At 35.8% G+C, this 25,517-nt stretch overlaps 1 protein-coding gene across 4 annotated transcripts; it reads right to left on the reverse strand.

Moving 5' to 3' along the window:
• Positions 1–1,802: 1,802 nt before the first annotated feature.
• Positions 1,803–25,468, reverse strand: STN1 (STN1 subunit of CST complex). 4 transcript variants are annotated; one of them, XM_081956450.1, is made up of 10 exons: positions 25,237–25,468; positions 19,012–19,159; positions 17,098–17,193; positions 14,023–14,094; positions 13,216–13,386; positions 12,872–12,983; positions 11,624–11,792; positions 5,239–5,361; positions 3,934–4,006; positions 1,803–2,677 (listed from the first exon to the last, which is right to left on the reverse strand). In XM_081956450.1, exons 2-10 carry the CDS (start codon positions 19,142–19,144, stop codon positions 2,520–2,522), a joined length of 1,107 nt encoding a protein of 368 aa, XP_081812576.1. In that variant the 5' UTR covers positions 19,145–19,159; positions 25,237–25,468; the 3' UTR covers positions 1,803–2,519. The 4 variants fall into 4 exon arrangements, with proteins under 4 accessions (XP_081812576.1, XP_081812577.1, XP_081812578.1 ...); XM_081956451.1 differs by lacking the exon at positions 25,237–25,468 and adding an exon at positions 24,760–25,080; XM_081956452.1 differs by lacking the exon at positions 25,237–25,468 and adding an exon at positions 20,861–21,016.
• Positions 25,469–25,517: the final 49 nt, after the last annotated feature.

The following is a 25,517-nucleotide window of genomic DNA, read 5'->3' on the forward strand; positions in this document are numbered from 1 at the left end:
CTCATAAAACAGATTACCATGAGAATTCAATTTTTATGGAAGAATAAAAAATACATGATGCTTTTGTCATCAAAGTTACAAGATAATGAAATGGAGCCACAACTTTAGATTTCAGAATAGCAGAAATGTTTTTTCCTTGACGAAATTGTTTTTATGAATATCCTTGATACTGTATTACAAAAGAAAGGGAAACTAAGCTTCCTAATTATTAGATGCTACAGTAGATATTAAATAAGAAAATACTTTGTAATTTAAAAGTTAAGTATTACCATTTTAAATATTTTAAGAAAAAGATCTGAAACTTTATTTAGGAAATGTCTTCCATACAGCCCAAAAGACTTGAATGTTTTTTTTTTCACTTTGGATCATACATTGTAGAAGACCAGTGGCTTTTAGAAGACATACAAGGGGCTTTTGGTGACAAAATCAGATTTGTGGATAAAACAAATTACTCTCAACCGATAGCATCACTTGGAACATGACTCTAACCTGATGAAAGGATGTAAGTGTTAAAATGTAGTAATTTTAGGAACCTATCATTGCTTCTTTTTTTTTTTTTCCAGGAAAAGATTATCCTTCCCTAAAGGTCTCTGACTAAAATAATTCCATCATTCTGTTGTTCCTGGATAGATTATTTTATCTACAATCTTTACACTGGCTTCCTAAAATAATTCAAGTCCTGAAAACATGGTTGAATTTGTGTGACGTATGGAGACACAAGCCAAGCAATTATTTTTTGCAATACTCTGTTGGGCAAAGCAGCAAGTCTGGTTAATTTATGATCTAATACAGTGATGGCAAACCTTTTCAGCCTCCAGTGCCCAAAGTGGAATGTGCGCATGCATGCAAACTTGGAAACCAACTGGCCAGTGCGTATGTGTGCGCTGGCCACCTGGTCTTCTGGTTTCGAGTGCACACACTTGCACCAGCCAATTGATCTTCGCATGTGCCAAACCCCGGAAACCCAAAGACCAGCTGGCCAGTGCACATGCGCTCACTGGTCACCTGGTCTTTGGGATTATGGGGTTCCGACACGCACAAAGATCAGCATGTGTGCCAGAAACCAGAAGAAAAGCTGATGACGGTGCGCATGCCCACAGGGAAGGCTCTGCATGCCACCTCTGGCACACGTGCCATAGCTTCGTTATCATGGGTCTAGGATGTCACATGAACCTAGAAAACTTAATTCAGTTAGCTATGTTTATTTAACTATGGATGAGTAATGTGCAAACAGCCAGCATCGAGAGAGAAAATGAAACAGTATTTGAATTCTGCTTATTTAGGTAAGAAATGGAAAAGAGGGTACTGATGCTTTGCTAATCATACTGTTACAAAGCAGGCCTTAATAGAGACTTAAACCCATGTTTGGTTGAGTTTGTCCCGTTGAATTTCAACAACACTCTATATGTCTCTTCTCTCATTTCATCTCTCTTAACTCTTCTGTGTACTACAAGATCTATTGGGATCCACAAGAAGGGAAGAGGTCGCTTAGGTGCAACGTGATGCAATACCTCAACCACCCTCTTATCCCAAGTGGCAACTGAAGTTTCAGATGGACTGTGCAGCAGACCAGTAGGAATATCCCAGTCCCTCTGAAACCCATCTGGATCCATCAGTTGTTGGTGTGAACCAATCTCATGGGTCAATTCTCTTGAGATAAAAGAGGATTTTCAACCAAACGTTTAGTTAGCTCATTGTTGTAAAATAAAATAACACCTCGATTGACTCTAGATCTTTTAGGAATCATTTTTTCATTCTCTATATCGTGGTGGAAATCTGGTTCTAATCAGTCCCAAACTTACTTATTCGGTTTTGAACTTACAGCCAGCAGAGGCAATAACCATATGCCTATTGACAGTAATATCCTCAGGTTTGCCTCTTCAAATAAGTAAGAACCAATAAAGAAATCCAATCAACGTTTTTAAAATCTTGTCTGAATGCCTCAGAATATGTCCAATTCTTTCTTGTAATTTGAATCTGGATTATTTCTACAGAGGTTCATATGAAGCTGTCACTTAGATTTTGGGGTAAATTGATAATTCTTACACCATTTTGATTCTGCTGGGTGTTTTTCAACTTGTATGGAAAAAAGGATCCTAGATTTTAAACGGCATAGCTTCTCAATTTAACATTTAATTTCAATACGTTTTGAGGGAGCTAATATAACACAGAACTGAAACAAGGAACCTCTGATATCCTTCAGTGTCCAGAATACTACTCCTTGCTAAATGAAGAATTATATCCACAAATTGTGGTTCAAAGGCGAAGTTTGTTTTGAATTGTATCCAACCACAAGGGGGCAGTTGCAGCATAATTTTATGAGTGCTTAGTACCTTTTTCTCTTAGAGAAAGGAGAAATGCTTCAGACCCTGATATCTACTGGGAATACCACGAAACAAAATGATTTGTATTCTGCATCACCTTCTAAATTAGAAAAATAGCTGAGCAGGTACACAGTAAAATCTTTGATATTGTAGATCACTGGATAATGTTTGACTCCAGACTTCCATTCCCTTAGATTAAAAGACTGTATAGTATTCGTCCATGGTAGTGACAACTTCACTGTTAATCTCCAACCAATCAAGAAGACAACGGACAACAGCTTCAGTGATATAAGGATTATAGTTTTGCTGGATACAACTGAATATGTGACGAAGGTGACACCCTTTTTCAGCATCTGCAAACAGAAAGGTAAGCACGGGATTACAAATGGTGGACTGTTGTCCTTTCTTTCTTAAAGAATAGAATTCTTGGTGCAACTGCAGAACCCATCATTTGGTTAGGAGGCTGGTATTTAAAGGTTTGGCAGTTTCATTCTTCCCTTTTAGTACTGATAGTAAGGATTATATGAATAATTTAATAACCTCATGCCCTGATTCTTGTATTTATTACTTTCATACATGAAAGTCTATGTTTTAAACAAAGAAGTGAATAATCAGGAATAATCAGGAATAATTGCATTCTACTTAGGATATTTTCTTTCTAACAAGAGGAAAAATGGATGGCGATAGGGAGAGGGAAGCATGTTGTTTGGGAAAAAATATCCAGATAGTTGGTGCTCATTCATCACATAATTAGTACTATTTCTTAGCTTTTAGGTGGGGGTACATTGTAAGGTAGATGTAAAATATTTGCATCTTGGTGTAAGGGCTTTTATAACTTTTGTCCAGGGAAAAGAAAAACCGGTAATCTGATATTCTTGTGGTTTAGGATATTTATCGGGAATTCCAGTAGATATCCTAAGGCACAAGGCAGACTTATTCTTTTTGTATTTTTTAAAAACAGCACAAAGTAACATTCCAAAAATGTGTGTGTTTCTTTAACAAATATAATAAATGTCACAGGACAAGCATTTCATTGTGGCTGGTAGAGATATCTATGACTCACTGATGAGGAAAGACAATATGCAAGGTCATTCTTATCCCACCTTGTTTTGATTCTTCTCCCCTGTCCTAAAAGAAAATGCAATTCTCACATATTCCTAATTTTGATCTTTAGTATATTTCTTTTCTACCTTGATCTATTAAGGCATTAAACCTTTCTTAAATGAGCTCAAATTTCAACATTTCATATTGCCAAATACATAATAAAGAAGATTTTTCAGTGTCGTGCTTTCCTATCTCCTTCAAAGATGCCTCACTTACACTCCTAAAAACACACAATGATTCAATGTATTTAGATCAATACAGAATGCAAAGAATCAGCTGGGAAGAATAAAAGAGAAAGAAAAAAAGAAATGAGTATGTGCAATTGATCTAAGACAAATATTTTAATACAGAAACCAAAGAAGTATCTAAAATTATAAAAAATATTTAAAGTAACTTCCAGCAGGAGTTTTCAAATAATTCCACTTTTTATATTGTGTGAATTACACAAATAAGAAATAATAAGAAATATACTTTTGTTTGCAGTTAAGATAGTGAGCCTACTTACATTTTGGTCTCTTACAATCAGCTCCGATAACTTTAAGAGCTACTTTGTGCAATTCTGTATCCTGTTCAGTAACCTAAAATGTAAGGATAAATTGCTAAATAAAATTTTAGGTTTACAATTAGACATTGCAACATTCTCATCTCAAAAGAATATAATATGGGAAGGATATGTAATCCTCATGCAGTGATATTTCACTTTTCAGATCTCCCATTCAAAATCAGCCCCTATTTAGACACTATAGCCAGCTTCATACATTGTGCTAAACCATCATTTATGGAATAAATGATGATTTATCAGAGATTTTCAAACAAAAATTCTAATTTAAACCATCACTTACAAACTACAATCATGGGATTCTTATATTACTTATTTATTACTAAAATGATTGTGACTTTAACTCTTAATTGGGCAAAACTATGTATCATAGGCTTTCCCCCCCAAAAATGCCTAACTTAGTTAAAATTTGGGGAATTTGTGGTTGCTTCACAGCATTACTGCTGCACTGATCCAATCAACCAAAGTTGATTCTCATTTTCAATGTTCCCTGACAGCTTCCTAAATTCATGGGAATGCCAGTACCTACACTCATACTGCACTCCCTTATTCCCTCCCCCAGGTGGTAATATCCACTTATTGGTCTTCTGGAAAGAGAAGGGAAGGAGATAGAAAGAAAAAAGGGCAGGGAGGGAAGGACGGAGGGGAGGAAGGAAGGAAGGAAGGAAGGAAGGAAGGAAGGAAGGAAGGAAGGAAGGAAGGAAGGAAGGAAGGAAGGAGGAAAATATTTCAATGCTCACTGCTAGCTTTCCACAAGGAAACTCAATGGGCAAGCTGACAGGTAGTTGAAACTCATTCCTTCTCTCACTGATTTTTTTTGCCCACCCATATTCATTTTGTTTTTCTATTGAGGTAAGGAAATATTTCTGAAACGCTGAGTCAAGTACACACGTTATCTAGTGCTATGCTAAAATATGGCCGATATAAACTCAGCATATAACAATACTATTCAACTCCAAGATTTCTACCTATTGTTACTATATGCACTCAGCTCCAATTTCTTCTTGAAAGAGAAAATGATTCTTTCCTTCTACATTTTTAATGAATGTACCCAATCTGCATCTCCCAGTTACATGTGAAATTAAATCTGCTTGTATCTAATTATTCTATTTATTTCAGATAATCTAAAACAGTATTTTCAAACTCTGCTATTCATTTGCCAGTAACATTAGTTTGCCACTAACATATTCCATATAACTGAATGTACATATAGTAGTATGCAAGAAAAACTATACGACCTTCAATACTTACATAATACATATTTTGAGAAGTCTTTGATTTTCGAAAAATAACACCATCTTCCTGCAATAACTTTATTGCTTCCATGAATGACTTTCTAATCAGTCCGGAGCAAGGACCAGCTTTGGAATCTGTCTGGTGGGAAAAGAGTAAAAAGTAGATAACGTAATTGCATAAGAAGGTACAGAGGCAAGTAATATGCTTGTTTAGGCTGTTTATTTAGAGAAATAAAAGACTGAGAAATAAAAGAATGAGAAGATCTTACCTTTAAATAACAGCAAAGTCTTTATTCTTATGATTAAATAGACTGCAGCTAGCAGTATTTAGAAAAGTTTGCTGCCTAAGCAATTTACCTAAAGAGATGCCGATGAATTATTAATATAATAGAAACAGTAAGTGACTGAACTAAAGGTTTACCAGAGCAAAGAAAAGAGCTTCCTAATTATTCCTTTGGGATAACAGAAAATAACATAACTGAAGTCAAGCTGTAATTAAAATCATCATATAAACTAGCTCAGCTTGGAGAGCTCTTTAAACAGAGTTGTAAATCATGAAATACTTTGGAGTGATAGAAAAAGTATACAAGACATGGATAGAAGCTTAGGAAAAACAACAGAGAAACATATTAGGAAACCTGAGTTCTGTGGTTTTCTTAACTTTTTGTTCCTCTCTTAAAGAAGTAATGCAATATGGATGAGCCAAGCCACACTCCTTTGTTTTTATTATTTTTATTCTCTGAAAGACACAGAACAGCATGGTAATGATATGGCAGTGCAGTGGCAGGGTTAAAATGTTCTGTTATGATTTGGCTTTACTAAAAATAGAAGCTCAGAACAACATGCATATTCCTCTTTTGTTCATCACAATCATTCCATAAGATAATTTAGGACTAGCTCAAGGTCAGTTTCGTTATCTTCATGGCTGACGAGGACTTTAAAATGTTATCTTCAAATTGTAAATCCAATACTCATCCACAGAAACTGCTGTGTTGTTCCACTACATTGTAAACTCTGCCAGCTTGGGTGTGTGAAATATTGCAGTACATGGGAAAAAGGGTGGGGCTTATGACTCTGAGATGTTCCTGACATCAGTCTGTCCTCCTAAGATACTCCATATAAAACTCTTGCCTGTTGTACAGTATTACCCTGATCTAAGTTTTAGCGAGCAAAAGAGTGGCTGAAAGAATAGGAAAGAAGTATCCGGAAGTAATTAGATAGAGAACATATAGAAGATAGATTAGAAAGCTTAAAAAGGAAAACATAAATTGTGCTGAACTCTGCATGTGTAATCAAAAGTAAAAATCTACATATACTCTTTCCTAAATGGTATTTGATTAGTTATTATAAGGAACAAAATATTTCTATAATTCTTGTATGCTTTCTTAGCTCAAAAGCAATAATCAATAATCTATTCTTAGCTGTGTTTTGTTACAAGAACATACAGATAATATATAAACTGTACTACACTCTACTGAACTTCATGTTACTCTGCCAAGTTGTATCATTTTGGTATTGTCTGCAATCAATAAATTTTGCTCTTTCAAAACCTTTTTGAGCCAAGATTTAGGCCAGAAGGGTGTTCGTTCTTATGAAAAGTGTTCATGAGGCCATGAAATACCAAGGCATACATGATCCAGCATAAGTGGATATAGTCTTTTTATATACCGTATTTTTCGAAGTATAAGATGCTCCGATGTATAAGACCCACCTAGCTTTTGGGGATGAAAACAAGGGGGGGGGAATCTGCCTCTGCCTCCCAGCAATTTGCCTCCTTGCACCAAACAGCTCAGAAGATATGCACTGTTTGTGGTACATTTCAGACTATACTTGTACAGATGCTATTAAAAGTGATGTGGCTTTCTAGAAGTATGCATTATTCTCCGCTATTTGAAAGAAGATACTGGGACTCTTCAGATCAAGCATTTATTTTAAAAAGCTTCATTTTGTTAAGTTGACTAGAACAATAATAAAATAGTCTTTAAAAAGTCTAATAATTTTAACATTCTATAGGCATTTATAGTTATTGACATGGTACCTCCTTGCAGCAAACAGCCAACAGCCTGTTTCAATTTAGTCTGATTAGAAGAAAAAAAATCTGCCTCTGCCTCCCAGCAATTTGCCTCACTGCAGCAAACAGCAAGTTTCACTTTCAATTTCAGCACCGGCCTCCCAATAATCAGCTGTTTCAGGCTGCAGGGATTGCCATAGCCTATTGCTGCCTCCACAAGCCCCATTTTCTCCGTTTGCTGCAGAAGTAAATTGCTGGGAGGCAGAGGCCAAAGGATGGATGCCGGTGGGTGGGTGGGGCTACATTTGGTGTATAAGACGCACCCAAATTTTCACTGTCTTTTAGGGGGGCAAAAGGTGCGTCTTATACCCCCCAAAATATGGTACATTTCATTATGATACACATATTAGTACATATTATATATTTTTAAAAATACATAAGATTTGCCAAGCTCAGTAAGTAATTTATTAACCCAGTGATAGCTATAGACATGCATGGCATAATAAATGTATTTCTCTTTAAAGTAGTACAAATGTTGGTCAATAAACATACAGATAGTCCTTGACTTGCAATTATTTGCTCAGCAGCTATCTGAAGTTGTGACAGCATTTGAACAAATAATGCTTAAGATTGATTCTCCGAGTTTCAGCTGTCACACCCTGACATAACATCCCCATGATCACATAATTTTGATCTGGGTACTTGGCAACTGGTTCACACTTATAACTAGTTGCAGTGACTCATGATCACATGATTGCTATTTGCAACCTTCCTTAACAACTTCTCCACTGTTGCTGGGCGAAGTCGCCTGAACCTGCACAGTCTCTGTGTACTTATGCTGCATCAACCACTCAAGCATCCTCCCTGGCCTGTGCTGTACCTCTTCTGCACTTTTCCCAACTTTTACCACAACTTTGTGCACTCCCTCACACCCTCCCAGACCCTCACCATCCCTGCCTACACTCCCATGGACCTTCATGCTTCGTCTTCAACCCAGCCACAGCTACTTGCCTGCCTTCTGGCTTGAGACTTAGAACTTTCTTTTGACTTCCTCACTGGCTTTGGTTATGACTTTGGTTAAGCTGCCTTACCTAACAAGCATAAAATTCTGTTAATAACAGCAACTTGGACTGCAGGGATTGCAGTTTATGACTGCATCACTTAATGACAGAAATTCCGGTTGCAACTGCTGTTATAAATTAATTATTATTTGCACACTACATTTTTGATAACCGGTACTATTAACACTGAAATATCTGAAGACTGACTATATTGTGCAATATGCACAATTTCTATTTCTTGTCCAAACATAAGAATGCTCAGAGGTAGATCTGAAGTGGGAGGTATGCTTTGCTGGCCTTTAAAATTCATCTGGGGAATAAAGAAAATCATCCAGTCAATTTCCTATCAGTAATTAAATTCTTTAAATATGTTAAATAAATATAAGTATCCTGCAGCCTTCCTAAACAATTTGAGATAATCTAGCTGTTCTCATAGTAAGGAAGTTTTCCTTAATCTATTCTAAAATTTGCTTTCTTGTAATTTAATCAACTTCCTCATCTATAGTTCTAATGTATATTTGTTCTATTAAATATTTGAAGATTGCTATCAGATCAAATTTTTCATTTAGTCAACTTTCCATGGGGATAAAGTGACATAGTTCACTTCCCCCTTCCTTTGTTAGTGTCTTCCGAATGCTATGAAGTTTTCTTTAAACAAAGTTAATTAAAAAGTCATAATATTCCAACTATATAGTGACAGGAGACAGATTGAAAATTGACCTTCAGAGGAAAACTGCTCCTTCTTTCTGTTCCTTCTCATGTCGTAATTAGTAGATTGATATTATATTATATGATTATGCAAGAACTCCTACTATTTCCCATCTGATAGAGTACAAGAAATAAATACATTAATAAGAAAAAGATTAATTCAGATGTAATATGGAGTGTTTCTGTATGTTGTGTTTAAAATTTAAAAAGATAAATTAGTCAAGATATTGGAGCTTTAAACAAAGAACTAACAGAGAAAAATAGAATTGTTGATTCTGAGGATGGAAGATTAAAGGTGAGGAAGACATTCTGTCTCCACAGGAACTGAGCTTGCAGTTCTAAATGAAGATGGAAGCAGAAAGCTCAAGAAATTCAATATCTATCATGAAAGGTCAACAAACCAAACTCCTTTATCCTTTTATTGTTTGACTGTGATGCTTTTAGAAGGTAAATCTATAATTTGAGTTTTAAATGCCAGTACTATATAGATGGGAAACTCAAAGCCAACAAACAGTATGCCTTAAAAGAAAATTCAAAACAACAAAAGAGTATGGATTTAGAAAGTGAAGGGGAGTGAAAACAAGAAAAACCAAGAATTAGATGTGCATGATAAACATTCCATATGAAAATGGCAACCATTTTGGTTGCATTCAAAAAAGGGTTGGACCTGTTCAAGAAAGTCATGGGAGTCAATGGCTATAAGCCTTGATGGCAGTGTGACTGTCTCTGAAAAGCATCTGCTAGGAAACATGTGGGTTTCCTTGGGCAGTTGGTTGGCTGCTGTTAAAACAGACCGGATGTACTAGATGAACTAGCATTGCTTATATTATGTTCTTATATAACAGGAATGTTCCTAAACCAGGAAAATACTGTCTTCTAAAGGGAACTTGATTCTGATAGGTGTGGTTGGACAAAAATAACATTTTTTTAAAAAACCTGAAAAGGATATTATTCACAATTTTAACAATGAACAGCTGAGACTGAGGAATGGGAGTTGGTAGAATTGTGAAATATATATGCATATGTGTGTGGTCTCAATTGAGTGATCATTTTTGAGGGTTGACATTAAAAAAATATAGTTTAAAGAAAATAAAAACTTGCCTAAACATTTTTATTCTCTTGAAAGAAAATTATAAGATATAAATTAAACACACTGATATCTTGCTATAACGCCACAAAAAAGGACTTTAAATGTTTGTTCAATCCAAATTTTCAAATGATACAAATATGCATAACATCACATACATTAACTTATGCAAATCTGTACCATGGTAATGTGGCTCATGATCTTATTTCTGCATACTATGAACTTTTTATAAGCAAATTCCTATTTAACCAGAAGTGCAATGTAAAACAGAAACATTATGCTATTGAAAATCAGTGCAACTCTCAAACAAGAATTTACTTTATGAACAATTCTGATTTCAATTAGAGGTTAGTGACTTGGAGCCTCCCAAATCTCTTACCCCTAAGATCCTTTCCAAACAAGCTAAAATGCCCAGGAAGAATAAGTATAATGTGATGCAGATGTCAGAATGCTCTGACAGAACATTACACTGAATGTCCCATCTTTGTAAGAAATTGGGGCTTAATAAACCTGCCCTTAAGTTCAGGAATATTTGGTCCTGTTATTCAAGTAAGTTAAAAGCATTACTTGTAAAAAAAACCATAAAATTCTAAAATACTCCCTAATAATATAATATAATTAACAGTGAGTTAAAGCTAAATGTTGAAATCCAACATATAATGTTGCATTGTAGTTTGTTTATATATTCATGATCAAGGTATCTCCCCCGCCAGATAAGTAAGTATGTGTGTGTGTGTGTGTGTGTATATGTTTGTGTGTGTTGTATTTGTGCTGATAAATAAATAAAGGGAGACTTTATATAACTATATATATAATAATTGTTATCAAAAGACACTTAAAAACCATGCATAATATCAGTTATTTCAATCCAGCTCCTGATTATTAAAATCTCATTAAATCAAGTGCCTAGATGAAAACACTGGTTTTAAGGATGAACCATAGTTAAGAATGGAGCCTACTGTAGCAGAATTTAAATACACGGTGATTCAAGTTAATTACATATTGCTCCAAATTCATTTCACAATAGTACTTAATTATTTAAATTGAGACAGTCAGATAAAAGATTCAAAGATATGGTGTCAAAATGACCAAAGATATGGGGTCAAAATCCTTAGCACCAGGAAATCTCTCTCTGGGAAGACGTTCCATAATTGAGGTGCTACTATCTGGGGAAAAAAAACTTCTTCCTACTAAGGATAATTGGTCAGTTTATTTGCCCAGGGCACTGAGATACTATCCCAGCTTATATACAAATTCCATTTAAGAACAGTTTTTAGAAATGGAGCTCATTCTTAAACCAGTTACATCTTATAGTATTTTTTTTAAAATAGATTTTAATTGTCATACCTCAGACCAAAAACTAGGGCGATACAAATTATTAGGCTGGCACACCATTAATAGATGTGAACTTTATTTTAAAAAATATGGAACATTTGTCTAGCCCTAACACTTAGTTCATTTTTAATTAGTTAATTAGCTAACTCTCATAAATTTGTCTCACAAGAGAAAGTCTTACAAAGCTAACTTTACTCACCTGCTCAGCACTGGTACCAAGTTCATCCTGTTTGGCCAATGATACCAATTCTTCAACAGTTTCTAATTCCTGCGTATAGAAGCTCTGGATTTTGTTCCTCAATAGAAAATCCCTTATTTTTTTACTCAGATTCATAACAGAACCCAGTTTATCTGATGCACCAAGATTACTATTAATAGAGAATAAATAAATTTAAAAAAGAGTTTGAACAATAACCAAAATAAAAAAAGGATCTAAAACTAATAATGAAACTATAGAAACCTTTCCAGAACTGTAGCCATAATATTCTTCACAGGTAAAAATGCATGCATTGATTTAAAAACATAGTACATAATACATTTGTCAAATTACATATATAACCAATCCTTATTTAATGATCATCTCAGCTTTTTATAAATACAATGGCAGAAATAAATGATAGTAAAAAATAATTTTCTCACCTATATGCATGCTAAGGACCAAATTTCTGTGCCCAACATTGTACACTGGAGTTAGAGTAAAACTGTTGTTGCTGCACAAGACAACTTTATCTAAATGGAAATTTATTTATTGACATCTGCAAATCATGCAGTTTGCTTTGTTGTTTAGTGCCATTTCACTGGAATAGATTACAATGGCTAAATGAGGTCTGCATATAATTTTGGAACTGGATGGCATGATTATTACCAATCATATTACGATGTTGGCACACATGATAAGAGAGTACACTAACCTCATCTCTGCTTAAAATGTGGGTGACACTTTCAATTACTATCAGCTACTGTATTATTTTGACCTCTTTTTCTGCCTTCTCCAACATGAGTTGAATAATTGGAAATTATGGGAGTTACACAATATATTTGGAAAGGACTAGACTTGGTTGAGATGTGTCATGGAGTATATGAAACTCAAGAATTGAGCTTGAAAATGAGAATATAAATGGCACGAGGAAAGATGTCCATTTATTTTGCTCAGTGTGGTAGCCATCTTGAAAGCCCACTGATAGTCAAGGGTTTAATTTTCATTACAGATTTAAGATGATTTTGATGAATGCATCTAACAATTCTTTAATACCATGTGTACTCTGAGTTCATCAATTATATATTTTTCTTATTTCATTCTACATTTATTTATTCCTCATTATTCTCTGTTTCCATACAATGCTTCATATAAAATAGCCTGTTTCATTGTGTCTAACTGGTATTCACATTTTCACGAATTAACAACTCAAAACTAAGTTATCAATATATATATATAGTTTTCACTGACCACTGTGTTTCTTCTGGAAACTGGAATCTCTTATCATAAATATCCCTATATAAATGGGGAAGTTCTAGCATTCTGGAAATTTGATTTTCATACATAGGGTCATCAACTTTATCTGAAAAGATACGAGAAATGTAAATATGTTGAATTTGTTAATAGTGCTTAATAGTGGTAAAAGATTATTCACTTTTCATATATAAAATAAAATAATTCAAAATTTATCAATATAAGAGGTACTACATACCAAAAAAACCCCAATATTTTCTGAAAAACGTTCAGATTACAATTTGCAACTTTAAAATAAAGATAAAAATGCGTACTGCTATAAGATAATAACCAGTACTCACAATACACAGAAGCCTTGATTTCCCGTTGTTGCCTGTAAATTCGAATGCAACCACGGACTCTGATTAGATCACCAATTTCCAGAATTGTTTTTTTTCGAATTGCTATTTGGAGATTTCTTATCAAGTCACTTAGATTCAGACCACTTAAGGTACTTGGCTGAGATTCCAAATCTGCAGAGAAATATATACATCTCATAAGGGGCTATGTAATTAATAACAATGTTCACTGAACACAATGAAATTAAAGGCATTTTCTCAAGTACTACAATTATGCAGGTCATGCTTTCACAGAGATGGATTTTTTTCTCACTTAAAAACGGCCATTCTCCTGTTTAGGAAAGCTCCTTAAGAAGCAGCATGATGAAAAAAAACAAAACAGGGATAGATAAATTTTTTAATTTTCTTTTCTTTTTTCTTTCTGTGATATGTATTATTAAAATTTATTACTCAGCGTATGTGCTACCCAAACATTATCAACTTGGAGTAGTATACATACCTGACAACCAAATACCAAATTAAAACAACACAATTATTACAATAAAAACAATAGCATAAAGTACTATAATACCTATACTATATTTAAACCTCCAAAAACATACAACACTTAACCAAGCAAATACCCCATTATGAGACGAAACAGTGCTACAATATTCCATATCTCAAGGGCTACTACAACAATCAAATGTTCATGAGTAAGCAAGATATGAAAAGGTACAGGTAATTGTAAAAAATAATATATGAAAACAACCTTGGCGGCAGCATATACTAAATATCCTTAAAGAGGAAAACAATAGCAAGAAATATTACCTGACATTTTTTTCTTTTCTGCTAAAGCATTTTTCCAGCAGGTGCAGCTTATTACGCCAGTGCCATCATCCACTGGAAAAGAATAGTGATCATTTAGGTCATTTTTATAGAAGTTTTTGCCCTAGAGAAGTTTTTGATAGACGTTTATCCCACAAAGACGGAAGCCTTACAGTCTAGCCAATGATATTGGTGTTTAAAACTCTACCAGCTTCCTTTCATCTAATTCTGTTAGTTCTAAAGGTTACTATTTCCTATTATAATAATAGGAATTAATATAGAAAGTATCTTTCTAGTCATAATAAATAATGATTCTGTCTTTTTGCAGTCCTGAACTGGGATTGATAGGAGCATTTATAAAATGATGCGGTAGAGAAGAATATCAAAGCAGATTAACAAGAATTTGAGGTAAGATAAGCACATCTGTTTGTGGAGCAATATATGTCATTAATGCTAGTCTCCTCATAAGCTGAATATATATTGAAGAGCAGCTCAAAAAAGTGTTAATCTTGCTCTTTAACCTTTCAAGTAGTTCAGCAGTCCTTGGTTTGAAAAACTGCTTCTATTATGCATGGCTTTCTATTTTTGGTCATTTCTATTTTATTCTTAGTCAGTAAGGAACCATTTCTGAAAATTCTGCAATCCCCATCCTTCTGTTCTGTAAACAATAGAGGTGCATTATTATGTTAGGCCTGTAAGTACCATGTTTGCCCGAAAGTAAGATAGGGTCTTATTTTATTTTGATCCCCGAAATAAGCACTTGGTCTTATTTTCGAAGAGGTCTTATTATTTTTGAGGCACGAGAGGCAGCGAGCACCATCACCTCATGGCTGCTGCTGTGTTGCAATATTTTCAGGGAGGGCTTATTTTCAGCAGAAGGCTTATTTTCGAGGAAACAGGGTATCATTGTGATTCTTGAGAATGGTTAAAATCTAGGCAGTGATTTAGCTCCTCTTCATTTTCCTATGCATTTTCCTAGTTGCCAGTAATTGTGTATTATTCATAAATGAATCACAGCTTGTAAAAAAATTCTTTCTTTGATAATGGTTATTATAGTATAAAGTTAGTTAAGATAAATGTACAGATCTTTCATTAGAAAAGTAAAGAAGAACTTCCTATTTCTTTCCCTTGCAGTATCTATGCACAAACAGGACAGTTTCATGAATCATTTGGGCTTGGCAGCTGATGCAACACTTGCTATTCAGCTCACCAGCTGCACCACCTCATTTTTAAGTTGAAAGGGAAGTTGCAACTTATTTTGGGCAACTCAGCCTGATTGTAGCTATGAGAACAGGGAGGGGCATATTGGTACACAGTATGAGAAATAAACTAAAAATAGTCTGACCATGTGGAGAAATAGAGAATGAGGTAAATATTTCCAAGAAAATATTTATTTTTGCTAAATTCTCTTTTGGGTAGCAAGAAGAAGCTGGTTACAAAAAGAAACATGGAAGATTTACAATGACAGTGAAAAAAGGGTGATCAGAAAGAGAAAACTATGTATAATACAGTCACATTTCCTCTTTCACACTCAGAGCTTCTGAACTACTAGAAACATTCAAGGCAAGAATAATACTTGCATTCCTCGCAATATGTATAATATTTATTGTCGTACTTAAATACAATGAAATTAGATGGATATGCATGAATTCTTGGCATCAAGCAAGTGCTATACTTTTGCATTTAATTTAGGTATACAATACATACCTTCTTATACATTCACAGAAGGCAGTACTAGAAGAAAATTACTCCATTCCGATCCTATACTCCAAAACTGAAAAATAGTACTTGCTTTAAGCCAAGAATTTGGGTACATCAAAACTGAATGTGAAGAATGCCTGGGGATAATAAGCCCCCTGGACAACCCCCCCTCCAGCCAGACAGAGCGCCACTCACCAACCTAGCGATATCACGAAGGCACAAGCTGCAGGAGCCGAGGGGGAGGGGGGCAAAGGAGCTCACATTGCTTGACGCCTTTGGGATACTACTAGGTTGGTGGGTGGCACTGTGCCCAGCTGGAGCGGGGGGGGGGTTGCCGGGCATCTGCTCTCATGAGCAGCCACCCAGCAACCCCCCTTTCCAGCTGGGCAGAGTGCCACTCACCGACCCAGTAATATCCCAAAGACGCTAAGCCGCATGGCGCTCTGCCTGACTGGAAAGAGAGGTTGCGCGATCACTTGTTCTGCCTCCAGCTCACGTGCCTCCCAGCCTCACCATGCCCAGCTCTCCCTGCAGGGCCTGGCCAGGGCGCCGCCGCCGTAGCCACTATGCTCTGATCATAACCGGTTTCCAAACTCCAGAGATCCGCTGCCGAGTCTTCAGGCAGTGGCAGCTCTGGGACTACGCTCTATAGTTGTGGGCTGGCTGTTGGAAGACTCTGGTGGGACAGAGAGTCTTCCCGCAGCCAACCCACAACCATAAAGCGTAGTTCCGGAGCGGCCACTGCCTGAAGACTCGGCAGCGGATCTCCAGAGTTTGGAAGCCGGTTATGATCAGAGCATGGGGGTGGCGGCGGCACGAGGGTTGTGGCAGTGGCAGCAGGGCCATGGTGGTGGCGCCCTGGCCCGGCCCTGCAGGGAGAGCTGGCCATGGTGAGGCTGGGAGGCATATGAGCTGGAGGCAGAACAAATGCTCGCGCAACCTCCCTTTCCAGCTGGGAAGAGCGCCACGTGGCTTAGCACCTTTGGGATATTACTGGGTCAGTGAGTGGCGCTCTGCCTAGCTAAAAAGGGGGTTGCCGGACGGCTGCTCATGAGCGTGGTCACCTCATGGCGGCTTTGTTGCGCTGCTGCGACAGCTCAACAATGCCGTTTGCCCCTGAGGCTGTGCCCAGTCCTTCAGGTGCCAGCTCTCAAGAGAGCAGCCACCCGGCAACTGCAAACCAATAAGCCCCCCCCCCAAGCAAAATTTGGGGGGGGGGGGTCAAAAGAAAAAAAGACCCTGTCTTATTTTCGGGAAAACAGTATTTCTTTATATAGAAATGTTGATTCTATAGAGTTCTAGAGTAATATTCAGAATATTAATCCTATTAGAAATGAAACTAAAACTAAAAAACGAAAATCTTGAATTATCTATTACCTCCACAAATATAAAAGGAATCTTTTTCTTTTATTAGAACCACCATGCCAAAAATATCCACTTGTCTTATTGGATGTCTGTTGTAAAAGAATATACCTTAGAAAAAAAACAAAAAAATGAAAAGAGTAAAGTCCTATAATCCCAAATACTACTAACATTTTTATTCTTAATCAACTAATTTTAATTTTAATAAAAATGTCATATATCCTGATCAAGAAATCCAAAGGTTATGACCATTGATATAAAACAATTGATCAAAGTACAGTATTACAATCTTTTGATACATTAGTTTCAAATTCAAATTTGAATATGACATACATGGAATATTTAATTCAAATGTTTTAAATTTTATTTTGTAATTAAAGACAATGAAATTTGATTAAAGTCCGATAAAAAAAGAAACCAACCACAGATTCACAATTTATGGGATATAGACAACTTACCACCATAATCAGTACCCAACTCAATTTATTTGTGTACCATAATTTGTACACATAAAATTATTTCTTAAATTTTTCTCAGCAATAGCTATTTTCCACATGAAGTACTATTTTTGAGTAGCAGTTCACAATATAAATTATTGATAGCTGCAGGGAGAGTAAAAACAGTCAAGTTGGTGGCTGAGGCAATGTAATTGAAGCCCCATTCCTCTGTATGGGCATGCAGTTCATGCATGACATCCTCATTCCCCTTTCCATATGCCACTGATAGAGACTAATCTGGAACTCACTTAAATGGCAGTTGTTTCATATTCTACAATCTTTCCTCAGTACCAATTAAAAACAAAGATTCATTCTGATCTGGATGATAAACTTGCCACCCCAACTGATGATTATAAAATGCCACATATATTTGTATAGTACTACAATTGAAAACATTCTATTTTCATACTATGATTCATTATTTCATTTGTATAGAGGTGGAAGATCCTGAAGCTTGCATGAAAAATTTCCAATTATTATTTTAAGGCTGTTGTGTAAGAATTACAAATGGTGGAAAATAGGAAATCAGATAAGCATGTTACTGGCAGAAAGACTGATCCATTACTAATACGTTTTTTAAAATTCAAGTTTTTCCTAATGTTTAAGATATTCAAGATCATGTACAATAAGACAAAAAACTGTTATATAGTATGAATGGCAGTTGGAACTAACTTAGCGTCATTAAGCTCTTCTGTGTGTTCTCCTTCTAGAGATGTTGAAGGATGATGTTGTGGCCAGCTTTTCCAAAGGCTAAATAAAGGCCTACCGACTACCGACAATTGTCCCACAGGGTTGAATCAAGGAGGAAAAAAATCCAATTCACACTATACACTGAAAAAAGGAGTGCCCAGCCACCTTGCCTCCTTGTATAGTTATAGCAATCATACAGGAATAAAACAATGACTTCATTTAATTAAAAGCCATGCCCTTACCTCTATGTACATCAAGACACAGAGTTTTTAGTGCTAGAAAAATCATAACATCACATATGTCGCACAATAAATCAATACTTTGAAAAGACTTACATCCAAGAAACAAAGGAGGAGAGCAACTTTATATAATTCATTCTTACAAAGTTCAAGAAATAGATAAAAAGATTTAGAAACACAAAGATTAGAACAGAATCAAATGTACACTTTTACCGATTAAAAATTATTATTTCAAATTATTTAAAATAATTCATTGGTGCTTTCTGATAATAACTACAGATACCTCTAATTATTTTTGTACAGTTATAAATTTATTAGATTCAAATTATTCCTTCATTATGTTCCAAACAAATGAAAAAATTCCAGTTTGAGGTCTCTGAAAGTAATGCAACATTGGAACGAAAAGGAAGAGATTTCAGCACATCAATGGAAGTGACAAAGGAATAGATAATTTGTTTAATGTTATAAAACATTATAAAGTTCATAGCAATTTCACTACTTACCTGGAACCTGTTTAGACTCTTTCATTTCTAATATGTCTTTAATATATAGCCTTGCAAAGGATGAAAAGATTGGATTCAAACCCCACAAAAGTGATGGGACCTCATCTTCTGATTCCATAGCTGCAGCACACATTCTGAAATAATTTAGCTGCAAGAACAGATTAACCAATCATCTATCTTACAAAAATATTATATCCTATTATGTAAACATTTACCGTTATGATAGGGAATCTGGAAAATAAAAAGCATATATTTTAAATTGGGGGTAGTCAAATGCAAATATTCTACATAGGCCCTCAATCATCATTAGAAGGCTTAGACCAGTTTAACCAAACGTATATATTTTGGCATGCATTCATAAAATAGGATACCTTTTTGGAATTACATATGTTATAGGGAAACAAAGTTAAATCCATCAAGTCCTAAAATTCTATTGTTTTAGAATGTATGTAAAAAGACAGCTATTTGAGAATTTAGGCAGTTTCCATTTTGGTTTCTCTTGTTTAATGTTATTTGAATAGAGGGAGAGCAGCTATTTTTACTTGTTCCATTAATTAATACTCTGACTTTAATGTCTCTAGCTCCATGATGGCAAACCTATAGCATGCATGCCAGAAGTGGCACACAGAGCCATCTCTCCAGGCATGCAAGCCATCGCCCATTGCTCTTCCGAGTTCCAGTGTGCCAGCCAGCTGCTCTTCACATTCGCAGGAGTGCCATAAACTGGAAGAGCAGCTTCCCGGTGCACATGCACACTCCGGGAAGATGATCTTCTGTTTTCCAGCATACACATGCACAGCAGCCAGCTGGTCTTTGCACTTGCATGCGTTCCAGAAACCAGAAGACCAGGTGGCTGGTGGGCATGCCAGAAACTGGAAGATCATCTTCCCAGCGTGCATATGTGCACCGGGTGGCTGCTTTTCTGGTATCCGGCATGCACGCGCACTCCTGTTTTGACACTTTGTGCCGAAAAGGTTCACCAGCAATGCTCTAGCTGTTTTTTGGGAGGTTTGTACATTATAAAAGTTTTCAAATATTGTATCATATTTAAAATATTTACTAAAATTGGTGCTTTTCCTGTATATCTACTAATACTAGTGTTTTGTCATTTGTAAGAATGTTTAAACACACAACTTGGAATTCAAGTTTTAAAATAGAGTATAATTAGCTCTATAGTGGTTAGTTCACCTCTGAGAAAATTGATGGGAAGGCTTATTAAGGAAGTATAAGCACATACACAATTAAGATCCAGAAGTCTTAGCATGATTTCTAATAGGGAAACTACATTGGACAGTGTCAAGCATACAGACATAAAAAAGGTAGGCAAGTAGGGCCAGAAAGAGCTATCAAACAATAGCTTTATATAATGCAGAACTGTCTTTAAACAAAAACTGTTCTTTTCCAATGCTTTTAGCTGAAATCTTTCACTTATCCTAACCCTAGTTTTAGTAGAAATAGAAATGTAGTAGAAGTAGTAGCAGAAATGTCTTCTACACTCACATCTCACTACTAATGTTTGGTATGAGTGGTTTCCATGTGTTGCAGTTGCAGTTCCAAAATGGTGCTTAGAAGTAGAACATATTTGCGGGCCTTCATTGAAATATGTTTTATTTAAGCATTATCAAAACAAGACATCCATATGAGGCTTCACACGAGCTTACTTATCTACTCCCCTATGCTTAATACAGCATTTACAGAGAAAACATACATGTGCAAGTTCATACTTTTGTATTGATGAATGGAAAGTTTAATATCCGCAATAATAAGGATCATGAAATTGGTGGTGTAAATGAAAAGATAGAATGTAATATAGAATTTAGATAAGAACTACAGGCAGGTCATTGCATACTTTGCCAAGGTGACCTGTTCTTCATGCTAGATCAAGGTACACTTCCAGTGAAATTAATAGAGCAATTAGGAATATAACATCAGTCATTAAAGAATGACTACTGTAGTTTCATTCTCTTGAATTTTTTCTCTTACTTAGCTGAACCTCGGCATGTTCTGTATTTGCTACACAATCTTCCTTTGACCCATTTGAAGTGACACAATAGTTCAGACTTGTTTTACTTTCCAGCAACAGGGAGACAAAAACCAGTTAGATTTAAGAAATTAGAGATAGTACGTGAAGCAAAGTTGCATAGGAGAACCTACAAGCTACCCTCTGTTCCTACCACGGAATATATTGGTGTATTATTTTGAATCTGGAGGCAAAGAGTGCTTTGGTTCTATATGAGAGCCATACAGTTCAATTTGCCTATTTCCCCAATACTGTACATCTGCCTTTTCTCCCTCCTGAGGAAACACACATATACAGAAAACAGGTGCTCACTCCATACTCTCTGAAACCATTTTGTCTTCCAATTCAAAGCACTGACCAACCATACCGGCTCATTTTAAGATACATTGACATGTGTATATAATACTAGCTACTGCACTGGAGTACAATAATGAATATATAATATTAATATAATGTTGATTCTCACTTTAATAAGCTGTCTCACATATTTTTAAAATCTCACATTTTTCACTTTTTTAACTAATACTTTTCATGTATAAAATTTTCTGTCCTTCCAAATACAAGCTTAACTCTTGCAGAGGTAGCATTCGAGCTCACCAAAGTTTAACAATATAGAAATATAGTATGTAAACCAAAAATATAACCTTATCTTCATGGTACAATATAGAATATATTCTATGTTTTCAATTATAGAAACACAATTGAGCCTAATTGTTACACACCTCAATCTTAATATGATTGCATTACTAAGAGCACAGTCCCAAATACCCTTAATAGGAGCTTAGAAGGACTAACTCTTGAGAAATCATGTGAAGACTTAGTTTACAGTACAATTAAAAAGCTCAGAAATACTGTATATGTTTTGCATTTGCTCAGTCTAGTTCAGATAGCATGCATACACAAATATATATATCTATTTAAAACCACTGTTTATTTAGCCAACTATTCTTTAAGAAGAAAATTGATGTAAATATCAGAGAACGTCTAACTATATTTTTGCCTCATCTACTTTAAAACTACAGCATTTGAAATTCTGCTTTCATTCTCTTTCATCATCAAAGCCTTAGGAAGATTTGTGTTCCGATTAATCTCTGCAAAAAGAGCTTATCACATGAAGTACAACTACAATTAAGAACATTTTATCACCAGGAAAATAATTTTATTGCTTTATATGATAAGTTAAGCTGCTTACTTTCTATGAAATAAAAGAACAATTTCACTGGCTTTAAAAGTATTTTTGCTTACAGTGGGAAATCTTTATAAAATGATAAACAATGCATTATTTCTACTAAAGAAACAATATTAAAATTAATGCTACTGTACAAGAAATATTAACATTGTATACACTTATTAGACAAACCTTTGGAGATTTAAGATCTACTGTATTTAGGGGAGTATCTATAGGATTGATGCCTCACTGGCATATAAAGCACCATTAGGGGTAGGGGTGGGGATCTAATTTCTACAGCAGGTGAATGAATTTGTCACAGAATCCAGAGACATGAACTCAAATCAGGCTACTTGTACCATATGATCTGCTTTAAATACCTATCTGGATTAACTTAATTTGTAAAAACAAGAACAAAAAACACTTTACCAAATTACTGAGCAAATGATATATTAATTGATCAGATACAATTGTTAATACCACTTTCTAATGCCTTGGTAAGGCCACATTTGGAATACTGCATTCAGTTTTGGTCACCATGATATAAAAAGATGTGGAGACTCTAGAAAGAATGCAAAGAGCAACAAAGATGATTAGCAAACTGGAGGCTAAAACATATGAAGAACGGTTGCAGGAACTGGGTATGTCTAGTTTAATGAAAAGAAGGACTAGGGGAGACATGATAGCAGGGTTCCAATATGTCAAGGGTTGCCACAAAGAAAAGGGAGTCAAACTATTCTCCAAAGCACCTGAGGGTAGAAGAAGAAGCAATGAGTGGAAACTAATCAAGGAGAGAAGCAACTTAGAACTGAGGAGAAATTTCTCGACAGTTAAACAATTAATCAGTGGAACAACTTGCCTCCAGAAGTTGTGAATGCTCCAAAACTGGAAGTTTTTAAGATGCTGGATAACCATTTGTCTGAAATGGTATAGCGTTTCCTGTCTAGGCAGGGGGTTGGACTAGAAGACCTCCAAGGTCCCTTCCAACTCTACTGTTATTCTAAGTAAATTGAATGAAAAAGGAACTATGTTAACTGTACAATGGAGCAGCAGAACCATTCCAATTTCACAATTTTTATTTTATCTAAAAGTGATATATAACAGCATTTAGAACAAAACTATAATAATGCTTCTATTTAAAAGGTTACTTTTTCTACGGCCTTCACATGAGAAATTGCCCATCTATATGCCAGTAGACAAATATTTTTGTTTTCCTCATTTGTGTCCCAGCAATCTGTTCTTATGAAGTTTCTTTTACATCTCATATTGCTCAGTTGGGTGGATTCCTTAAATTGTTCAGAGAAAATTGCAGCTCTATGGTATTCAGATTTTTGAAATTAAAACTGATAATGCCATATCACTATTATAATACTGGCAATTTTCATTAAGAAACATTTTCCATCAAGAAGGAAGAATGATTCCCAAGTCAGAGACAGCAGACAGATGAAAAATGGAGGCTTTTAGGTACAGGAATTTAACAAGCTTAAGACATGTTAAAACCAAATATAAAATATTTAAAGTATGCTTATGAAATCAGAATAAGTTATAAAAGGAAGTCTACTTTAAAAGATAAACAAATATTTAATTATCTCTTACAAGTCTGAAACTTGCAAACAATTATGTTTTTCAAGATCAGGAAATGAGAAACTAGCATTTGTAAGCAGGATTTAATAAGAGAACTAAACAGGAAAACTGGGAATGTGGTAGTCAAAATATGGGCTTTAAAAAACTTCTTAAAACAGGACAAAAATCTCCACTTCTCAAATAAAAACCAAAGAATTGCAATTATAACACATGGATTTAATAAACATTAGTGAAAAGTGGGGAGCTATACACCATGTTCAATGAAAAACAAAAATAGCAATGGAACTACTCTGAATTTCCAAAACAAGTGATAAGAGTAATCTAACATTTTTGCTTTAAGACCAAGAATGGAAGCAGCAACCCTAATTATTTTCCTAGAATAAGTAGCTTTGGACATTCCTTTCTCTCAACATAAGCCTTTAACAAAAGTATTGTTATAATGTTTCATTGCCTATTGAAACTAGTGTATTTATATTTATTCCAGTAAAGCTCTTTTGAGGTCAGCAGACACTTGCTTTTGAATCAACATCCAGGCACAAAGCTTTTTGCTCTTTAAAAGATATACAGTGTAATTGTCTATGGAGATTCTCAGTCATCCAGGTCATGGTTGTCCCCAAAGGTGCTTTTTCAAGAGACAAACTGGACTTTCTGGTTTTTCTTGGGAGACATTTGGCTTCTCATCCAAGAAGCTTTTTCAGCTCTGAAGAAGCTTCTTGGATGAGAAGTGAAACCTTTTCCAAGAAAAACCAGAAAGTCCAGTTTGTATCTTGAAAAAGCACCTTTGGGATATACAGTCTAATGTTAATTTTTCCACGACAATTGCAGCTTCATCAATCCGAGATAAAAAGATGTTGATTCATGACTACCATAATTCGGTTATGCTATACATGACAACGCCTTTTCATATAAACATTGGCAAGTTTTAAAATGTATTTCCTCTTGAACTGATTTCAATATACGTTAGGTGGCTACAAACCGACTGAGGGCTAAACTGCAGAGCTCCCCTCAAAGTTGTCACGACTAACCGCACTCATCCAAGCATTCTGTTGACAAAGAAAGTGATCCATCGGAAGGGTAAATGAAGTCTCAGATTTCCAGCCCAGCACACCAGTCGGGTGTGACTTTAAAGCAGGGGTCTCCAACCTTGGCAACTTTAAGACTTGTGGACTTCAATTCCAGCTGGCTGAGGAACTCTGGGAATTGAAGCCCACAAGTCTTAAAAGTTGCCAAGGTTGGAGACCCCTGATTTAAACCGTTCTGTTCCTGATTTCCTGCGCTGTTACAGAGGAAACGCCTAAATAAACCGAACTCCCCCCCCCCACACACACAGGGCTTTCGGTAGTTACGAAACCATACTAGGGCCTCCACGCGCTTCCACTCAAGTCATCCCCTCCCCCTCCCCCCGCGCCGCCAGCTCTCCTCTGACCTCAATTCTAAACCCGGCCAGCCTTACCCGCCAGAGAGACCGGCGGCGCTCTCATTGGCTTGCTGACGGAGGCGGAACGGTGTCCGACAGGACGAGCTAGCGCAGAGAAACCGGAAGAGATTTCATCCTTTGGTTTGTTTTTTTCTGTCCTGCCTTTTGTTCGTTGTAATATCCGGTGGTTAGAACCGAAGGAGGGAATTACGGCGAAAGGATAGAAGCTTGGGGAAAGACGCACTCGAGGCAACTGGGCTGCCAGAGCGCCTGCGTAACCAGAGAGAGAGAGAGAGAGAGAGAGAGAGAGAGAGAGA

This window comes from Natrix helvetica (assembly GCF_964273705.1).
Source record: "Natrix helvetica genome assembly, chromosome: 5".
NCBI lineage: Eukaryota > Metazoa > Chordata > Lepidosauria > Squamata > Natricidae > Natrix > Natrix helvetica.